Source organism: Juglans microcarpa x Juglans regia, chromosome 7S, assembly GCF_004785595.1.
Source record: "Juglans microcarpa x Juglans regia isolate MS1-56 chromosome 7S, Jm3101_v1.0, whole genome shotgun sequence".
NCBI lineage: Eukaryota > Viridiplantae > Streptophyta > Magnoliopsida > Fagales > Juglandaceae > Juglans > Juglans microcarpa x Juglans regia.
The window spans coordinates 15,040,959-15,055,860 of NC_054607.1; the positions used below are offsets into that span (position 1 = coordinate 15,040,959).

The 14,902-nt window shown below is 36.5% G+C and overlaps 2 protein-coding genes and 1 long non-coding RNA gene across 5 annotated transcripts in view; 2 read left to right on the top strand and 1 right to left on the bottom strand.

The window, feature by feature from the left end:
- Positions 1–426, top strand: part of LOC121240290 (beta-glucosidase 17-like) — a 39,340-nt gene extending 38,914 nt beyond the window's left edge. For both annotated transcript variants that reach the window (XR_005935507.1, XM_041137686.1), the window contains one exon: positions 302–426. Coding sequence is in view for 1 of the 2 variants with exons in the window: in XM_041137686.1 (XP_040993620.1) it covers positions 302–305 (4 nt within the window). In the remaining variant the exon portion in view is untranslated. The remainder of the gene's footprint in view (positions 1–301) is intronic.
- Positions 191–5,783, bottom strand: LOC121240291. The gene is made up of 2 exons (XR_005935508.1): positions 5,586–5,783; positions 191–481 (listed from the first exon to the last, which is right to left on the bottom strand). It is a non-coding gene; the product is annotated as an uncharacterized LOC121240291 (long non-coding RNA).
- An 864-nt stretch (positions 5,784–6,647) lies between these two features.
- Positions 6,648–14,196, top strand: LOC121240292 (probable receptor-like protein kinase At1g49730). Of its 2 annotated transcripts, none has more exons than XM_041137687.1 (8): positions 6,648–7,079; positions 8,032–8,299; positions 8,944–8,996; positions 9,067–9,134; positions 12,839–12,928; positions 13,061–13,130; positions 13,218–13,531; positions 13,654–14,196. In XM_041137687.1, the coding sequence occupies exons 1-7, from the start codon at positions 7,010–7,012 to the stop codon at positions 13,520–13,522; spliced, it is 924 nt and encodes a 307-aa protein (XP_040993621.1). In that variant the 5' UTR covers positions 6,648–7,009; the 3' UTR covers positions 13,523–13,531; positions 13,654–14,196. The 2 variants fall into 2 exon arrangements, with proteins under 2 accessions (XP_040993621.1, XP_040993622.1); XM_041137688.1 differs by having other exon boundaries at positions 6,658–7,079; positions 8,044–8,299.
- Positions 14,197–14,902: the final 706 nt, after the last annotated feature.

The following is a 14,902-nucleotide window of genomic DNA, read 5'->3' on the forward strand; positions in this document are numbered from 1 at the left end:
ATAAGAAATGAGATTTAACTTAGTTATTGAGCCTAATTAAAACTCTTAATCAATCTAAACAATTTATCGTCCGTGGGTTTATCCAACATAGCCCATTAAATATAATTTAGACCCAATAAAAATTATCAATATTCCAACATTAAAATTATTGGGCCGAGTCATTACAACAATGTACTAGAATTGCTAATCCCAAAACGTAAATATATTTTCATAAATATTCACAACCAAAAGTTACATCGTGGTTCTAACCAGATTATAACAAAATAAGCATAGTACTAAAGTTGTAACTCATTAGTTGCAGGTAAACGGAGTCTAAACTAAGCGCCAAGTTGCTCGCACAGCTTCGCTATTAGTTCCAAAACGATATCCGAAAATCAGAGAACCATCCCTCTCATCTCCTTGAGGCTCCTCCTCGGTCTATTCGACATCATCAAGTCGATGGTTCACCGATCTTCTACTTCCTGGCACTTCATCTATCATTCTGGGGAGAATGATAATTGAGACTACCACAATGAGATTTATTAAATTCATCAAGTAAATCTTCTAAACTACCAACAATATAAATAGACATGTATGATAGTAACATGATATGTATACTTCGTGTCATAGACTTGCACATGCGTTACATGACTTGACAATAACGTAACATGCTTGCATGAACATGAGATCTTGTTGCATATACATGTTTGTTTACTTATTTACTCAGACACAACAAAATGCCTACACCCTTTAGTTTCGTCAAGAATATTTAAACAAAAGAGAATGCCTTCACCCAAAGTATTCCATCAAAGATGCCCAGGAAAAGTCGAACTGCCTACATCAAGAGTATTTTATTAGAGGTACTCAGACAAAGTAGAATGTCTCCACCATGAGCTCCTTTTTAAAGTTTTTAGTAGATATACTATGACAAGCAGAATACTTACATCACAAGTACCCCATGTATACTTGACTCATAAAAATATGAACTCGTATGCTTCATGACATGTATTCATGCTTTGTGACAGATATTGATGCTAATTACATATGAGAATATAGCATGGCATAAATAGATAATCATGTAATCAAAATGATGAATAGAATTCATCGCATGTAACAGATAATTGTGTAACATAAAAGATGACATGACATTCATGGCATGTAATAGATAATCATATAACAGAAAAGATGACATGGCATTCTTGGCATGTAACAGATATGATGACATGGCATTTGTGGCATGTAATAGTAATAGATGATATGGCATAGCATATTATAAAAAATTATAATAAGCATAAATGAACATGAACATGAACAGTGCAATCTTACCACCATACATAAGTAAAAATATTGAGAATAAGTTAAATGCTAATTTACAAATTACCGTGTAAACGTGAGCATAACGTAAAAGAGTGTAAACTGAAATGAGAGATGTTCTAGGTTAAAATATCTCACTTAATCCTAATAACAATAAAACTCACTAACTTAGAACCAAATTTGTAAAGTTACCCCTCAACTTATGGGAATTTTCAAATATGCCCCTAAAAATAAGGATTTTGCAAACAAACTCCAAAACTTACCAAATTTTTATTCCTCGTGTAAATTTCATCCTAAATCCAAATATGAACTCAAAATTTTTAACAAAACTTCTCTTGGTTGATTCATGTATAGGCTAAAAATCATGCTTTTGTTGCTACTTGACCATTTAACACACTAACATGCTTGAATCGAATTTATCAACTTTCAAAAATCACATCCTTGGTTCTAAAATCATGCTAAAATACTAAACCACACATTTCATAAAAACTGGAACTCACTTCATTAAGCAAAATGCCAAAACATATTAGGTCAAATAAAACCAACTTTTGATGTTCTTGGTCTAACACTTTCATATCTACTCTAAGGAGTAAGGACTCCAAAAATAACACTTGTAACATGTTTATCATTCAAACCTAAATGATAGCATGTTTGAGTAATCAACCAAAAATCACAAAACACAACATAGAACAATTGGTTTGCATAAAAACTTAGAAGCTGAACATGCATGCTTTTGAACTTGAAACAAAGTGACTAGATCCTTGATTTTCATGCAATAACTCTTGAAAGAATACAACTACATACCTCACATTCAAGTTCTAACTAGATTCAGGAGGTACTTTATGAATCTTTTTTAGACAAACAATCCCAATAAAAAGGAGATAAAGGACTGTATTGGAGGCATTGAAGCAAAGGTTACCCCAGACATGAATGATTGGATCTCGAGGAGCTTTTCAAGGGAGGAGGTGGAAGAGGCAGTTAAGCAAATGGGACCTCTTAAGTCCCCGGGTCCAAATGGATTTGGAGTTTGTTTTTTCCAAAACCATTGGAAGGTAGTAGCTGAAGAAGTGTGACAGGTAGCCTTATCTATTCTAAATGGTAACTCTATGGATTCTGCTCTTAATTATAATTTCATTGCTTTGATTCCAAAAGTGAAAGACCCTAAGTTGGTCAGTGATTTTAGACCAATTAGTCTTTGTAATGTCATTTATAAAATTGTGTCAAAAGCTATCACTAACATCAAGAAAGTGTTATCAACTATCATTTCTCCCACTCAAAGTGTCTTTCTACCTAGGAGAATGATTAGTGACAACATTATGATAGCTTATGAAATGTTTCATTCAATGAAAACAAGGAAGAAGGGGAGGGTGGGAAGTATGGCCATCAAGTTGGACATATCCAAGGCCTATGATCGAGTGGAATGGAAGTTCTTAGAGGTAGTAATGGTAAGACTTGGTTTTTGCGAGAGATGGGTGAAGCTTATCATGAAATGTGTATGTGCAGTAGTAACCTTCTCTGTGTTGATTAATGGAAATGTTGGTCACATTTTTAAGCCTTCAAGGGGGTTAAGGCAGGGTGACCCTTTGTCACCTTACATTTTCATCCTTTGTGCTGAGGGGCTAACTCGATGCTTAATTGCTATGAGAAATAGAATTTGATTAGAAGTGTGCAAGTGACTCGAGGGGGGACAAGTATCAATCATCTCCTCTTTGCAGATGATTTTATTCTGTTTGGAAGAGTCAAGTTGGAAGACTGGGATAAGATTCAAGAGCTGTTAAACAAATATGAACAAGCCTCAGGACAATTTCTGAACAAAGGGAAGACTTCTGTTTTTTTCAATAGCAATACTAATGAGGAGGAAAATAGAAGGATTATGGTGGCTGGGGCTTCTGTGGTTTGTGGTAGTTATGAGAGATATTTAGGTCTTCCAGCTCTGGTAGGAAGATCTAAATACAACTCTTTTAGAGTATTAAAAGATAGGGTCTGGCAGAGGATTTCCAACTGGAAAAACAACTTCCTTTCACAAGATGGAAAAGAAGTATTGATAAAGGCTGTGCTACAATCCATCCCTACATATACCATGAGTTTGTTCAAGCTGCCTGTGAAGTTGTGTAAGGACATGAATGGGTTATTTTCTAAATTCTAGTGGAGGAAGAAGCACATGGAGGGGGGTATCCAATGGAAGAAATGAGAATTTTTGGGATTGCAAAAAGGAAAGGGAGGCCTCGGATTTAAGGACTTGGAGAGCTTTAATTTAGCTCTCCTAGCTAAACAGGGATGGAGGCTTCTTAAATATTCTGATTCTCTAGCAGTCGTGGTTTTTAAGGAAAAGTATTTTGGGCAATCAAATTTTTTGGAGGCAAAGCTTGGCTGTCAACCCTCTTTCTTATGGAGAAGCATTTGGTCTGCAAGAGATTTGCTTCTTGAGGGATTAAGGTGGAGAGTGGAGGATGGTAGTAAGATTCAAATCTGGGGCTCTAAATGGATGCCAACACCTTCATCTTTTTCAGTTCAGTCGCCAATTTCTGTGCTGAGGGAATATGCAAAGGTGGAAGAGTTGATTGACAAATAGAATAGGGCATGGGATTAAGGTAGAGTAGTGAGAGCCATTTTTTCAAGTGAAGAGGCTGAGCAAATTCTTAATATTCCCTTAGGTAGAGGTAATGAACAAGATAAAATAATATGGGATCCATCAAAGAAATGGGCTTTTACTGTCAGTAGTGCATACTATTTGCAACTTGAAAGATTGAGAAACAGTAGAAGTTCCAGAAGTGGTCAAGCTGTTCTTATGGAAAGCAACAAATAATTTACTTCCCACCAAGAAGAACTTATTTAAAATGAAGGTAGTGCAGGATCCAAGTTGTCCCATCTGTTTTGCAGAAGAAGAATCAGTTATGCATGCTCTTTGGGAGTGCAAAGCAGCAAACGATATATGGGCTGATGAGAGAAGCATAGTGCAGAAATTGAGCTGTAAGGAGGCTGATTTTATGCAGCTGTGGGAGAAATTGATGGCAAGATTGAACATGTCACAGCTTGAAGAGATGGCAGTCCTTTTCAGAAGAGTGTGGTTTAGGAGGAATGAATGTGTTTTTGAGGAGAAACTCTCTTGTCCTAGGAAAATCTTCACTTCAGCTATAGCAGGGCTTGAAGAGTACAGGAATTCTCAAAGGGTACAAAGGCAGGATGTTCATCCATCAAGTGCAGATGGGAACAGACACAAATGGCAGATACTAGAGGCTGATTTCATGAAGGTTAACTGGGATGCATCATTAGATTTAAAGAGGAAGAGAATGGGAGTGGGAATTATGATTAGAGACGAGAAGGGAGAGGCATTGGTAGCTGTTTGTGATTAGAGGAAGCATGTTCAGGATCCATCAGTGGCAGAATGCCATGCACTTTGGAAGGCATTGGAGTTGTGTAATGAGTTAAACATTCAAAAGGTTATGTTTGAAGGAGATACCAAGGCTATTGTTTCAGCTGTTAACAGTGAGGAGGAGGATCTGTCCAGTATTGATTTTTTAGTTGATGATATACGTTCATTGTTAAGAAACAGACCAAATTGGTCTTTACATTTTGCTTATAGAGAAAAAAATACAGTGTCTCATACATTAGCTAAGGAAACTTTGAAGTTAGAAGACGCTAAGATATGAATTGAAGAAATTTCAGGTTTAATTGTAAATTGCTTGGAAAAAGATAAACTTTGTATTACTTAAAGTTTGATTAATGAAGTGTTGAGGTTTATTTCAAAAAAAAAAAAAATTCTAACTAGATTCAAGCATCAAATCTATAATTTCATAGAAAATATTGCACTAAAATCAACATTGAACCCGAGATCCTCTAGTTTATGCTTAAACTCTACCTCATGCATGTTTATCATCATTCCAACAAAGATCTAAGTCATAACTTTCAAAAATTCATTCTTAATCCATAGATCTAATCTTTAAAAACAAGATTCATAAAAATCATGGCCATAGAATCAAAATCCTAAAGCTAAAATCACAACCTAAACCAAACATAATGCACCAATCGACTTCTACCACTTTAAAGATCATGCAAAATCATTTTATAAAATCCTAACATGTTTTGGATCATACCATAAACTTGCATATAATCATGTATACACTTCATAAAATCAAATCTACACAATATTTCATCAAAATTTCAAAGTTATTCACAATCACCAAAATCGCACCTTTCCATCATCAATACCAACTTTCATCCAGCACACATTGAAGTCAACTAAACTCATTACTAAAAAACTGGAAGAGATTTGAGCTAAGGAAAATACTTACAAATGGCTGGAATCAAGCAAGCAAAACTGCCTAGAAAAGTTTCTCTCTAGCTCTCTCGGTTTGCACTTGGAAAAATGGATGAAAAAGTGTAAGTTTGGGCAAGCAAATGAGGGTGGAGTGGGGTATAGATGAAGGGGCTGACTTGGTGGTTGAGTGAGTGACATTTGAAGTGAGGGTGGCTTGTGAAAAGAGAAGAGAAAACTGAAGGAAGGGGCACTATTTTTCTACTACTGCAAGCCAAGTAGGTGAGAGGTTTGAAGGGTCAAGTTTGATTGCCATCAAAAGCACTATTGGTGGCAGAAAATGAGGTGGCATGATAACCATGGTTTGGCCTTGTAAGGAGGAGAAAACTTGCTGAAGAAGCTTGGGGCAAATGGTGGTTTGGGCTAGACCAAACAAGGGGATAACCGAATGGGATTTCATTTGGGGCTGGACTAGATATCTTGGATTCGACCACTGCACTTATGGTGGTTTATGGATTTTTTTCTAAATAACATACAGAAGAGAGATATTTAAAGAGAGATTTGGGAGAGGGTGCCGACAAGTTCGAGTTTGAGTTGGACTCGATCGCTATCATTCAAGAAGAGAGTTTGAATTTAAAAACATGATCTCATAGTTCATTCAATGTAGGATTAGTAATGACTGAGACTACGTATGAGACTTCAATCAGTGATGATTTTAAATTGAAATAAATCTCTAATAAATTTATAATGGCCGATTATTAAATTCTAAAATGAATCTAACTCGTTTAATAATAAATGAGATTTAACTTAGTTATTAAGTCTAATTAAAACTTCTAATTAATTTCAACAATTTATTGCCCGTGGACTTATCCAATATGATCCATTAAATTATTTAAAAAAAAAAAAAAAGAATTAAGCCTACACAACTTTAAAAAAACTAGGGCCTGAAATGGAATAGGAACAAAAGCTGGGAAAAAGGGGCCCAACTCTGGTTTCTAAGGAGCCATAAATGTGCTTATCGAAGGAAGCCATAGCCCAATCCCTCTGCTCGTAAGAGAGGGAGGAGGCAGGCTACAGTGCCATTTTGCTATCCACACTGTGCGGGACCGGGGCGGGGCCGGTTTTCATGGAAGGCCCGTCCACATCAAAACATTTCCTTCATTTTATATAATAGATTTTATTCATCGAGTACTTCTCTCATCCGCGTCCTCTAATGCCAGGAGAGGTGAAGTGAAGCCCTCCGACAGTCCGACTGGTACCAACGGTCCAACTGTAGTAGTTGGTCGTGGAATTGACAGAGTGGATGACTATTTTACCCATCCATGATCTGTCTCTATACCCCACAAAAGTAAAAAGAATGTGATCCGTTATGTAAAAGAAAGAAGACAATGAGATTTCACTTTGCGTCTGTTGACTCTGCTCTACTTGGATCACAAAAACCCACAAAACCAAACTTCCAAAATGGGCATGGACCGTTTGATCCGCAGGTTCAGGCTTCACCTCCTTGCTTGGCTTCACAAATCTCGCCATGGTACTTCAACTCCGCCTCACTTTTTCCGCTTCTTTCTGCTTTTTTAGGTGATGGTAGTTTTTATCATAGATTCAGACGATGTGGGTAATTCTGTGCTTTCAAGCTCAATTAGTGACATAAAGGGTGTTGAGTCTGTGAGAGTCGCTGGATTTAGATTTGAATTGATTGAATTCTACATGGGCTTAGTGTAATTGCTGATGATGTTCCATGAATTGTCTAGAAAATACTATGCTGTGACTTTAATGCACGGATTCTATGCTTTCAACCTCACTCATTGAATGTAATATGGCGTTGGTTTAGTGCGTGAACTTAAATTTGTTGAATTTTACCTCGGCTTGTTGTAACAGCTCATAATTTCAGCTGAATTATCTTGAAAATGCTCTGTCGTGGTGTGAAGGACTTTGATGCGAGTAACTTTGAGCTCTATCTCCACATTCGAATCTGAATTCAGAATTATATTTAAACGTGATAGCCAGTTTTTGGTATTCACACAAATTGTAGGCGGACAGAGTAAGAATGAACAGGAAAACGAACAATTCAGAATAGAATTTATATGCTACTTGGTTTTAAATTCTATTTTAACAAAATCTGAAAGAGTTTTGGTTCTATATGATAATGTGAGTGAGAAAGACGAATTAGAAAGTAAAAGCTAACACAGTTTCCATGGTACCCTACAAGATCCATATCGGTACCCTCATCCAGTGAAAATACACTTTATAATTACTATAACGGTGCTGCATTTGTTTCCTTTTTCTTTCTTTGCTTCAATAGTAGTCATTCGTTGTTACGTTAAATATTTAATAGCCATGTTGTTTTACTTTGTGCTACTTTTTATATTGAATCCAGAAAAGTGAAAAGTATGCATTAATGAACACTTATTGCATTTTGTTTCATCCAAGTTGTTTAATAGATATGTATCTATGGAAAAATTCTTGTATATAACTCCCTTTAGTTCTCATTCCAGGTCCAATATTATTTGTGAGGTACTTTTCTTACAAGGATATAAAGAAGGCAACCGATGGTTTTCACAGAATCATTTATGCGGATTCTCATAGAACCGCTTATAAGGCAAAATTTCAAGATGGTGGGGTTGCTTTGGTAAAAGAAGTAAGAGGCTTTAATCAAGGAAAAGATGTCTTCTACAGAGAGTTGCAACTCCTGGGCCGCTTGCATCACCGCCACCTTCTTCAACTCAGGGGGTTTTCCACTGGACAAAAAAGGTTTATTACCTAGTTTTTGTTTCAAATGGTTTGACAATAATTCCCCCTTATTAAGAGCAAAAAGTATCACTTGGTAACAAAAGACAGTCATGAATTTAGAGCTTGGGATGTCAATTCAAGTAGATTTGAGGTATTACTCTCTCCATCTCAAAAACTCGTTGGACCACTAGTGGACCAACAAAAAGAATAAAGAGGTATACCCTCCTCCATAAACGAAAATAAGACTAGTGAAAATACATTTTGGGCAACCCTAATATACCTAACCATGTAGTGCCTAATTTTCAGTTTAACTGGATCCAGAGATTGTAGAGTCTTCATCATAAATGGGGTTTAGTTGAGGATTTGCATCACAGACTATGAAATGCTAGTGCATCATGAAGGTTTCTCTATGGGTTAATTTAAGGGAAAAAAAAAAGGCGTCTTTGTTTACTGATAACATGTTACACTTCATATTCTCTCCCATAATCAAATACTTATGGTACACATGCACACATAGTAGAACATAGTATGACTGTGTGATTGCGGATGTTCTTTTAATTATGAATCAGCTAGATTATGCATAGAGAGTTTAATATGTATTTTTAATTTTCTTTTACTGTTTGCAGATTTGATCTTTGGCTTGTACCTTTCTTAACTCTTTACAGGTTGTTAATTTTTGACAATGTAGAAAACGGAAGCTTGAAGGAGCATCTTAGTGGTAACTGTTAGAGCAATATTTGTAAGATTTTGCAAAATATGATGTGATTTTAACAATTGGCTCTCCACAGATCCTCTTAAAACTCCCTTAAATTGGAGGACAAGGCTACAAATAGCCATTGGCGTAGCAGCTGCATTGGTAAGTTGTACATTCATGAAATTATCTTGTCAGAAGACACTCTAAGGCTCCGTTCATTATTTTATCATTACTTTTCACCTATTTTTTACTACTATTCAATATTTTATCATTACTTTTTCACTATTATTCACAGAATATCTGAGATCACCTCACCATCCAAACGCAACCTAAGATTCCTACAAACTCTCTCCCTCCCCCCGGAAAACAAGAAATAAGTAAATCAAAAGGCGCTAAAAGTCACTCAAGAAGCAAGAACTTGAGAGGTAATATCCCATATCAGAGAGTATTCTGGAAATCTCAGAGATTTTACTAAATTCCTCATCTAGGAACCTAAATGAGTTTAGTTGAAGCATTATCTATGATGCTGCATTCATAGACCTTTAGTTGTTAATGCACAAAGGGGTTGGTGAAAGCAGTTAAATCCCTAGAAAACTAATCATTGAAGCTCTTCCAAAAGTGGTGGTTGAAACTGGCCAGAATATCCTCATTACATATCTACTTCTGAGCCTCAAATTTTGCACATTGAAGAAAGATTTGTCACGGGCATGAATTTGGATGGCAGAATCAGAAAAAGTAGCTTTCAGTTCGATTGCATGGATATGCAGATTAGTCAAGTAATGAGACAATGGGAAGGCATAGTAGCACCATCCCATACAAGTTATACACTCTTTCATCCAAATATGAATATGTGTGTGTGTGTGCGCGCACGCGCGCAGTAGAGGAACAAACAATTGTGTGTTGGGGGGGGGGGGGGGGGGGGGGCAACTTTTTTACTGTGTGAGACATTTATGTAAAGAGTAATGCTAGATACAGTCTTAGGGTGTGCAAGCTCTATGCACTCCTTTTGAAAAACAAGTGGGATCCACCATTACAAAATGATTTTTTTCATGTGGGTCCTAGATTTACTTACTTTTTTCAAAGGGAGTGGGCGGAGCTTGCACATCCTAAGACTGCAAACATCATTTCTCTTATGTAAATTAAAAAGAGATTGAAAAATCATAAAAACATAACTACCAACTATTTTTCATATAGATCATTGACCTTAAATAATTTTTCTTGTATTTTCACTTTGGATTCCATATTAAGAATCCCAATATTGTATAACATAAAACTTTGGGATCCATATGAATAAGTTTATTATTTCTCCTAAACTTAGTTTTAATTTTAATTTTGGAGAAGCCACATCCTTGAAAATAGATAATATATAGAAATTAAACAAAATTTTGGGACTATAAGAAAATAAAATTGGAGAGAGGCATTTCTAGGTATATTGAAATTTTAGAAGATTTTAGAGAGCATATGGAGATTATAAATTTTTTGGAAAGGCCATTTTATATATTTGTAGAATTATGTGTAAAATATAGGGGGGCATTTTATGTTTTCAAAAAGTTTTGGGGAGGCCATGGCCCCCCGTAAGTATAACGTGGGTCCACCACTGTGTGTGTTTTGTGTGTGTACTTATCCACCCAGGAAAATATTAGCAAACCCTTGAAAAAGATTTCTGGAAGACCACGGCAATGAGCACCTCATACTATACTTCTCTGGCTTATGGTATTTGAACCCAACATCTCCTTTCCCTGTGAAACAATTGGACCAAGCACATTTTCTTCCCCTATAAACATGGGGTGAAGGTTAAGGTAATGGTTTCATTCCTGTACATATTTGGGAATTGTATCTGCCTAACATCAAATTCATATTCGTGGCTGAAATTCGACTTCTTCCCATTTTAAACAATAAATAAATAAGTTTTGACATGAAAAGGAAACTCCAGTACATGTTTCTAGTCCTCTTTGCTGTTGCGTGAAATGGTGAAGGTAGTAAGATCTATAAAGAACCAAGCATAAGAGGGAGCTTTCCTCCTTTGGACTAGTACCCATACCTATAATCTGCGAATATACGCTCCTCGCACGGTGATGCTGCTTTACACATAAGTGCTTCGGAAGGAAGTGATGTAGTAGTATAGAACAATACTTGTCAATGACTCAACACAAGCTCATATTTTTCCCAAAGACTAAGTTGAATTTGTCCATTCGTAGCCGTCAAGGCACTATCTCCAGATAGTAAAACAGGAATTGGAGCTGGATATAAGCCTTTTACTTTGAAGACTTTTTTCAACATTTTTTTGTGCTCTTCATATGGAATTCTAAATTGAGTAAATCTTCTAATTGGTCAAACTGCTAAAGGGCTGAAAACAGCCTCCAATGATTTTTTGCCATGTAGCCCGCTCATGAGGCTCACAATGGGACTGCACAGCACACAAACCCCCCATGGAAATTTTCTGCTCTCTCCGCCAGATCCCTCACCCCTCTCTTCTCTCTCATCTGTCGACGTCGTGACCCCTCTCCTAGATAGCTCACCACTGCGCCTCTCTCCCATCTCACCATCCGTGAACTTTGACATCATGACCCCTTGATCATCGCTCCCATCGCGGCTCGCCGTGAACCTCGTCGCTTTGAACCTCGACATAGAGACCCCATAACCCTTCTCTCCGTTCAGCTATCGCCCCTCGACGCCGCAAAGCTATAGAAATCCTCCCATCATCGTTACATTGGCGCTCAACGCTGTCAATCGAAATAGATAATTTTCTGACAATATGCATATAGAACCATGGAAAGTCTGGAATTTTATCTATCATAGACGATTATCATGTGCTCATCTGGGGTCTTGTGCTCAAACCATGGATGCAGGTCTCCTCGAACCACAGCTAGGATGTTAAAGGGACCCCACATACTAAGCAACATTGGACTGTGGAGAAGAAAAAAATACTAGTTCCGATTGGTGATTCAATTCATGATTTCTGTAAAATAGCCTACAGGAAAAACTAAAATATTATGTATTTTCAATTTGAAGAGTTTTGTTTCAAGTTTATTGGTGATTTCTGTAAAATAGACTGCAATGAATACATTGTTGAAGAGCCATATGAAAAATACATGTTTAACGTGTTGTGACGGTTATGTTCTGCATCAAAGGAATCAAAGGACAGAAATGATTTTTGAGAGATTGGATGTTGTTGCTGGAACCCACTAGAGGATGGCATAAAAGTTCAAAATGGGCCATAAAATACACGGACTGGCTGTGTAGGACGACGAACTGGCTGTGTCGAACTGCTAGTGATGGTCTGGTAGTGGTGGCAACAGCTGGTGGAAGCAACAAGCACAACTCGTCTGGTAGAAGAGGGAAGGGGAAACAATCCTTTCGTAGGGCTTTTAATTCTAGCTAGCAATCTCATGCGGTGCTCCTCATGGCTTTAACTTATGCAATGCTGAGATGGAACCTTATTATTGGAGGCTGTTAAAGGGCTAAAACAGCCTGGCCGTTCCAAAGCATTCCTGTTGTGTGAGAAGCAGTTATATACTTTCTGGAGAGGTTATTTTTTATTAAGTATTTAAATTTTCAATGACAAGCATCTGTTGTGCCAACTGTTGATCCTTCAAGTGGCAATAGATTACTTTCCGTTGTGTAAATGCTCTGGGTCCTCTTAGGGTAATCCTGCCTCTGGTTAGACAATTCTATTAGCCTTTTCCAGTCCATGTGGAAACTTGGGATTGAAATTTCTATATTATTAGGTCTATATGCATTGATCACCTGAGATTCCCTACCTGGTATATGAAACCATCTTTTTCTTTTCATTGATGTATAGGAAGTCACTGTATGTGCATTGCTTTACAAGGGCGTCTCAGTAATTATGATGGTCTACATTGCAGGAATATTTGCTTCTCTTCAGTGACCCGCCGATGTATCATGTCTCCATTAGCTCAAGTAGTATCATGTTAGACGAAAACTTCACAGCAAAAGTATGGATATAGTAATTCTATTTTCTTTAAGTATTTGATTCTAATAAATAATTTACCCTAGAACATCTAAGTCAAAAGATGAGTAGAAGGCAATTTTCTGTCAAGTTTTGTTCTAAAATATGCTTGTCACAGCTATCTGAAGTCGGCCTTCTTTGTTCTTGTGAAGATTACCTCACAATGCCCCATGCCTCGTGTTCGGAAGGTATTTTTCTGTTTTTATCCATGCAACAACTTCACGACACTTGATTTCTCAGTTTTCACCTGCAGTCTATTTTATCCATTATTGCAGAATGTATGGCTCAGGAGCATGGTAACATTATACTTCAGCTTGGCGTGCTGATTTTGGAGCTTGTTACTGGTCAATCTTCAGAAAAGGGAGGTGCTGATCTTATCCAATGGATCCAAGGTTCTTGTTTTGCTAGTTCCATGCAGAGGATGATAGACCCAGATCTTGGAAATAACTATGACTCCAGGGAGCTTAGAAACCTACTAGCTGTAGCAAAATTGTGTATTAAATCTAGGGATAAGCCAATGTTTTCTATTCTGCATGTACTTCATTATCTCCAGAAGAAGGTGGATGTTCCGCATGCATAATATTAGCACTCACTATAGGAAAAACGATTATTTGTGACGAGAATGACTATTTATGATAAAAAAAGACTTATTTTAATAGGAAATAGTCATTTTCACAGGAAATAACTGGTCACAAATAAGCAGTTTTCTTGTAGTGACTCTTGAATTATTCCACAGGAAATTTCAATATTTATTGTTAAATATTTTTATTTTGATCGAGGGTCACAGCTTCCCAGAATCAGGGAAATAGCCCCTCTGGATGTTTCTTTTGTTTGCACATATGACCTTTAAAAAAAAAAAAATCTTCTTGAAATATTACTTATAACTCTCTGGTATTTGATACTTTATTTTCTCAAGTGTCTTCATTTCAGTAGCTAATGAAAGAACTTTTTTGAGTCGATGGCCTCTAGCAATTCCACATTTTTGCCAAATTCTTGATGAGCCAGATTCTCAACTGGGATCCAGACTTCAGTGTGTCATTTCATTCCTTATATATACTGATTTTATGCATCGACTTTTGCAGGTCAGTGTGCTTAAGCGTTGAAGCTTCGCTCTATCACTTCAAGCTCCTGCAAAATTATTATTTGTTTTGAGTAAAAAATATACAAATAATTATTAAATTAAAGTTACTTTAATTATAAACTTATTCAATTAAAAAAGGATGTTTTTAATCCAATCAACTGTTAAAACATCAACTCACTAGATGATAATTTAATTGCTAGGTCGTGAATATATTTTTTTTATTATTAATATGGTTCAGATCTCAAATACACATGAAGGGGATGAATAGGTGTTTTTGGAATTTATTAGACTATTTAAATTAATAATCAAGCAATCAATCAAATATTATCACAACAAATAATCAAAACATCAATATTGGTAATGAGACGGGAAACTCATTTGAAGAACATCTTCAAAATTTAAAACCACTACGAGTGTAAGCCACAATCTAAAATCCACAATAGAAATTTTGTTTCTTACAACCAATTTAGAAACACTTACAAGACTCTTGAAGCAACTAAATCCGGCTTGCAACACCACGAGTATCACACTCGATCTCTATACCCTGACAACTCCAGACTACTTGCCTTTCTATAGTTTCACCACGAGTACCAACTCAATCTATGCACCCAGCCAGCTTTGGAAATCCTTTTGGCCAAAAAATACATCCACACGAATGGACTCAACAACGCTCAAACGTGAGCACAATATGATGGAAATTTATTTACCAAGAAAAAATGGATCTTCAATATGCAAGGATTTTCTCTCGAGAATAAAATGAATACGCCAAATCTAGCCTCTCTCCAAACCCTAGAAGTCGTACATATTCATATTATTTTATATATACTTAGTGTTTGAATAAATAACTTAAAAGAGTCCAAATGCTAGTGAAAATTTGAT